Source organism: Lathyrus oleraceus, chromosome 3, assembly GCF_024323335.1.
Source record: "Lathyrus oleraceus cultivar Zhongwan6 chromosome 3, CAAS_Psat_ZW6_1.0, whole genome shotgun sequence".
Classification (NCBI taxonomy): Eukaryota; Viridiplantae; Streptophyta; class Magnoliopsida; order Fabales; family Fabaceae; genus Lathyrus; species Lathyrus oleraceus.
In genome coordinates this window covers 197,780,126-197,786,371 of record NC_066581.1, presented here as the reverse complement: position 1 = coordinate 197,786,371, position 6,246 = coordinate 197,780,126, and the positions used below count along the sequence as shown (strand labels likewise).

The 6,246-nt window shown below is 39.4% G+C and overlaps 1 protein-coding gene across 1 annotated transcript; it reads left to right on the top strand.

Moving 5' to 3' along the window:
- Window positions 1-4,634: 4,634 nt before the first annotated feature.
- Window positions 4,635-5,636, top strand: LOC127130390 (uncharacterized). Its single transcript, XM_051059409.1, has one exon. It carries the CDS (start codon window positions 4,635-4,637, stop codon window positions 5,634-5,636), a length of 1,002 nt encoding a protein of 333 aa, XP_050915366.1.
- Window positions 5,637-6,246: the final 610 nt, after the last annotated feature.

The window sequence follows — 6,246 nt, the reverse complement described above, 5'->3', positions numbered from 1 at the left end:
AAATTCAGAGGTCTAAAGCATGGACTGGAACTAGCAGACAGGGTTGCAAGGAATTTGGGTGAAATTCAAATTGAATATGAGGGAGGAAAATTAGGGATTTGGACTCTTGCGAAATTATGGCAATTAAAGTGGAAAAATAAAAGAAATAGTGTCTTCCCTTTTAAAAGGAAGAGCCACATTAATGATAAATCATTCCCTAGCATTGAAAATAGTATCTATTCCTTTAGCACACGCTACCTAAATACAGCAATCTCCATTTCCATTCAACTTCTCAGAGAAGCTCAGCTAGGGCAAAGAAACTTTTCTCAAAAGTCCTACAACATGTCTCAACATCCATCATCATCTGGTTCAAAATCCTCTCACCATGCAAAGACTCCCTCCATGGAGTTTGTAGATGAAGACGTGATGGACGTTACTCCACTTTGCATGATACCAGGCGACACCCCAGGTCCCTCCTCCAAGGCTGGAGATAAGCAAGGTAATACCTCTGGTAACTCCTCTCTATTAAAAGACATGCATTATGCTGATCGTGCCATAAGGAACCTAGTCACTAGGATTCTAAGTGAAGGGCATGAAGTCAAAGGGGTTTCTACCCCTCTGTCCATAAGGGACCCCTCTCTTGAGGAGGAACCTCATGCTGATAAAGATGATGACTCATCTAGATCAGAAAAGGAAGTTGCTGCTGAAGGGCTATGCTCTCTAGGTAAAATCCTACCTAGCAAGAAACCAAATGTGTCTCAGGAGAAGGTTATTGACCTAGAGGAAGAAAGCTCTGAAGAAGAGGATGATCCTTTAGTTCATCTTGTAAAACCTAATGTAGCTGAGAAACTGAGAACTAGGAAAGGGAAAAGTGTGGCTAAAATGAGAACAACAAGAGTGAAAAAGGCAGCTGGTGTAGGACCCTCAAAATCCTGGAGCAAAGTTGAGGTTGGGAAAAGGAAAGAAAGAGACAGCTCTGACTCTGAGGAGGATGTCGAAGACGATGTCCCAGACATCTCCCCTGCAAAAAGGCAGGCTGTTCAGAAGTCTCCTGACAAAGCTGCTGCTGTGCACCTTGACAATATCTCCTTTCATTTAGAAGATGGTGCTACAAAATGGAAATTTGTCATTCAGAGAAGAGTAGTCGTTGAAAGAGAGCTTGGTAAAGAGGCTATAGAGGTAAAGGAAGTAATTGATTTGATCAAAAATGCTGGACTAATGAAGACTGTGGCAACTCTACCCCAATGTTATGAGGGGTTGGTAAAAGAGTTTGTTGTTAATATCCCTGAGGATATTTATGAAAAGAGAAGCAAGGAGTTCTGCAAGGTGTTTGTAAGGGGAAAATGTGTGAAATTCTCACCAAGTATTATCAACAAGTTCCTAGGAAGAGGAACTGATGGAGGAGTGGACCTAGAGACCATAGACAATGAGGTCTGTAGGGTTATTACAGCTGGCCAAGTTAAGGAATGGCCTAGTAGGAATCACTTATTAGCTGGGAAGCTCACTGTTAAATATGCCATCTTACACAAGATTGGTTTAGCTAATTGGGTGCCTACTAATCATATCTCTACCATCTCCATTAGTCTTGGAAGAATCATTCATGCAATTGGAATAAGGGTTAAATATGATTTTGGCAAGTTTATATTTGATCAAACCATCAGACATGCCTCTACAAATGCTGTGAAGTTACCCATTGCCTTCCCATCCACTATTTGTGGGATTATTTTGAGTCAACATCCAGGCATTCGTAATACAAAGGACATGCCAAGCAGAAGAAAACCCCCTCTATCCATTCATTATAAGCTGTTTGAAGGAAGTCATGTAAATGATGTTGTCATGACATCTGCCAGAAGAGAGCCTGTATCTCAAGGAAGCTTAATTGATCAACTGAAAGATACCTGCTAGGAATTAGAGAATGGTATAAGGGTGGCCAAAGCAAGAAAAGAAGCTTTAGAAGTTCTTATTTGTAGCCTGGAAAAGGAAGAAATGGAGAAGGCTGCTAAGAATTCAGATGCAAAAACCCAATCCAGTGGCAGTTCTGAAAGCTCTGAAGGCTCTGAAGGTGAAGGTGAAGGTGATACTTCTTCTAATTGATGGTTCCCCCTCATGTGTGTGGAAGACTGAAGACTGTAGGAGGTGTGTTGTGAAGACTGTGAAGCTGTTGGGTCTGTTGTTTTGGGTGATGTTCTGCTGTTGCTATATGGAGTTTTTTTTTTAAATTGTGAAATGTGTGGCAGTCCTCATTGATGCCTGTTTTGTAATTTTTAGGGCTCTTAAAGAGTTCCTTGGATTTGTTCATTATCTCAGTTATCACAGCTGTGTATAATGATGGTTTGTACTTCCTTAATATTATGTTTTAACATGCTGAATGTTATAACATCTGATCTAACTTTCTCTGCTAGGCTAATAGACATTTATTTTGTCTGATTGGTCACCTTTGGTCAATTTTGACTAAAAAGGGGGAGAAGTGATGATATGGAAGCTGTTGTGGAAGTTGTGAGATGTATATAGCTGGAGGACAACTATTATTAAAGGAAGTGCACAGGTGTTAAAACAGAATGTTGTTCTATTTACAGATGTCAAAGAGGATGTCTGACATGGTGCACAGGTGGTGTTGTTGAAGCAGATGTCAGAATGACATTCTGGCTGGTACAGGTGCTGGAGTTACAGTACCTGTTATGTTCATGGAGACTGTTTGTTGTATGCACAGATTTAGGGGGAGAAGGAGTACCCTTGTGCATTTGTGTGTCTTACTAGTTGCATCCATAACTAGTAATTCTGTTTGTGTTGCACAAATTTAGGGGGAGGAGAAGTACCCTTATGCATGTGTGTATTACTAGTAGCTATAACTAGTAATTATTTTGCTTCTGCTGCTGTTTAAACTACTGTTAAGTTGTTTAACTACTGATAGTTTACCTTGTGAACAAAAAGGACAGATATATGTTTTAGCCAAAATTTGCCAAAGGGGGAGTTTGTTGATTCTAAGTGTTAGTAGCAATATTGGTAAAACAAAGAATGTTCACAAGATGTTATGTGTGATGTCTTAACATGAGATATCCTATGTACCTGCTGGAGTTCAAGAACATGTTCATGCAGGATTGTTTCAGAATGCCACATACAATGCCATGGCTTCTGATATTGGATGTACCTGCTGGAGCTTAAATGAAAGACATGTTCATGCAGGATTGTTTCAGATGACATACACAAGGTTATGGCATCTGATATGGTTGTACCTGCTGGAAGTTATAAAAGGAATTATTGGATTATGCAGGATTTTTCCAGGATGTCAGACCCGATGTCATGATATCCTGTACACAGAACATTCAGTGTGAATGTCTGGTGTTTTGTGATTGCACAATTAATAGCAATCTTTGTATGATTGAAGATCTGATTAGCTGGCGCATTCAATCATGGATTACAACCAGATTTACTTATTTTCCAAGGAGATCTAACCAGCTGTTATAAAAAGATTTGATTGGAAAATAGATTTAGTGTTTTCAAGATGTCGAAGCCCAACTGGATGCTTCTATAAAAAGGGACTTACAAAACCTGTTTGAACACATAACCAATACTGAGCGAATTATAGAGAGAGAGAGAGAGCTAGGGGTTGTGTCTGTTTAGTCGTGAGACTTGTAAGCCATTCAAGTCATCCATTGATGATTGAATTGGACTGATTTGTGGTTGTAATTTGTCACTCTAAAGCTGTTAAGCAAGAGTGTGTGTCTTCTTGATCAAAGCTGTGAAGCAAGATCAAGAGTGTGTCTTCTTGATTGAAACTGTGAAGTAAAATCAAGAGTGTGTAATTGAAAAGTATTTTATTTTCTCAAGGGATTGTTGTTTAAGATCACAGGTGTGATTGTAGGGAAGTGAGTGGGTTCTCATATCTAAGAGTGCTTAGGTAGAAATTGCACGGGTAGAGCTTAGGTGAGAAAGATTGTAACTTGTTGAAGTGTACGGAGAGTCTTTGAACTAATTCTATTTTAGTGTATTTCCTTCCTGGCTTGGTAGCCCCCAGACGTAGGTGAGTTGCACCGAACTGGGTTAACAATTGCTTGTGTCATTTGCTTTACCATTCTGTATCTTTATCCTATTTGTGTTAACAAATATTAGTGTCGTGACATTATCTTCAACATCTTATATCTGATACCAGAATTTCAATGTGTAAGTAAACCGGAAGGGTTATCAATTTGAAGCTGGAAACCAATAGAATCAGTATAGAAGATACTATAGCTGCTGAAGTAGAGAAGAAGCTGAAGGCGATGAATATAGGTACCCAGCAGGTAGCACAAGTCTAACCTGCTCCTATTGTCTGTTGTGAGATTTGTAATGGACCGCACCAAATGGTGTATTGTTTTGCAACTCCTCAACAAGTTGAGGAAATCAAATTTTTGAAGCAGAATAATCCCTATTCCAACACGTACAATCCGGGTTGGAAGAATCATCCCAATTTCTCATGGAAAGATCAGAAAGGGAACGTTCCTCAACAAGGTCAATACCAAACTCAATATCAACAACATCAGCAACAAAAAGCCCCTAAGAAAGCTGATTGGGAGATTTCCATTGAAAGAATGGCAACTCATAATGTTCAATTCCAAGAAGAAACCCGAAACAATTAGAAAAACACTACCGCATCCATAAAAAACCTTGAAGTTCAGATGGGTCAAATAGCACAACAATTAGCCTCGAGTTCTCAAACACAAGGTGCTCTACCTAGTGCAACTGTGACAAATCCTAGAGAGCATAATAATGTAAGTGTTGTGACAACAAGAAGAGGTAAATCTCATGAAGTCCTTGAGGAAATAGCTGAAGACGAAGATCAATTGATCGAAGTGGATCTTGAGATCAAAGAAACTGAAGCTGTTAGGGAAGAATTGGTTGCACTAAAACAAGTGGTGAAAGAAAAAGTCACTGAACCTAAGTCGATCATTAAGCTTCCCTTTCCCACCAGAAACAAGAAAAAGGGGCAACATGAGAAAAACTTTGAGAAGTTCCTAGAGTTGTTCAAGAAGCTAGAAATCAACATTCCGCTTTTAGAAGTACATGAACAAATGCCTACCTATGCCAAGTTCATGAAGGATATCATTTCTAAGAGGTGTACCATTGACGCCAACCCGATTATTCTAACCGAAACTTGTAGTGCTATTTTGCAGGGTATGAAGATCCCAATGAAGAAGAAAGATCGAGGAGCTGTCACTATTCCTTGCACCATCGGAGATAGGTCATTCAAAAAGGATTTTATTGATCTAGCAGCCAGTGTGATTCTCATGTCGTTATCCATTTACAAGAAGCTGGGTATATGGGTTGTACAAGATACCAGGACGACACTCCAATTCGCTGATCATTCGGTTAAGAAACCTTATGGTATTGTTGAAGATGTTCTAGTGAAAATTTACAAGTTTGTATTCCCGGTAGATTTCGTGATTCTAGAAATGCCTGAAGATGAAGAGATTCCTCTCATTCTTGGGAGACCCTTTTTAGAGACGGGAAAATGCTTGATCAACATAGAAGAAGGTATTATGACTTTGAAGGTTTATGTTGAAGAATTCAAAATTGATGTTCGGAACACCATGAAATACAAAGATGATATTTGCACCAGTCATACTATAGAGGTTCTGGATCAAGTGATTACGTATGATAGTCCTTTGAGTGCACCGTAGTTACCTTTGGAAATAGTGTTGAGTTTGTCCATTTTTGACGGTGATAAAGAAGTGGACAATAGGGAATCCGCATTGCTGGCCATGATGGATGCACAATCCCCTTGGAAAGGATCTCGACCACACCGGTGGGAAGATTTACAATTACCATAAACTAGTGAGGAGAATAACGAGTCTAAGAAGGGGACGGAGTTGAAACAACTTCCCGAGAATCTCAAATATGTCTTTCTCGATTATGAAGGTAAATGCTCGATTATAATAAATTCGAGCCTCAAGAATATCCAAAAAGAAAATCTCATCCAAGTCTTGAAAAAATACAAAAATGTTATCGAATGGGAAATTGAGGACTTGAAAGGTATTAGACCTACAATGTGCATGCATAAATTCTCATGGAAGACAACCACAAACCGGTGGTCCAACCTCAAATAAGACTCAACCCCACAATGAAAGAAGTGGTTTGAAAGAAAGTGGTGAAATTGTTAGACGCATGTCTTATCTATCCTATATCTGACAGTCCGTGGGTGAGTTCGGTGCATGTGGTCCCAAAAAAGGGAGGGACCACCGTCATAAGAAACGAGAAGAATGAGTTAATCCCTACAAGGACAATTATAGG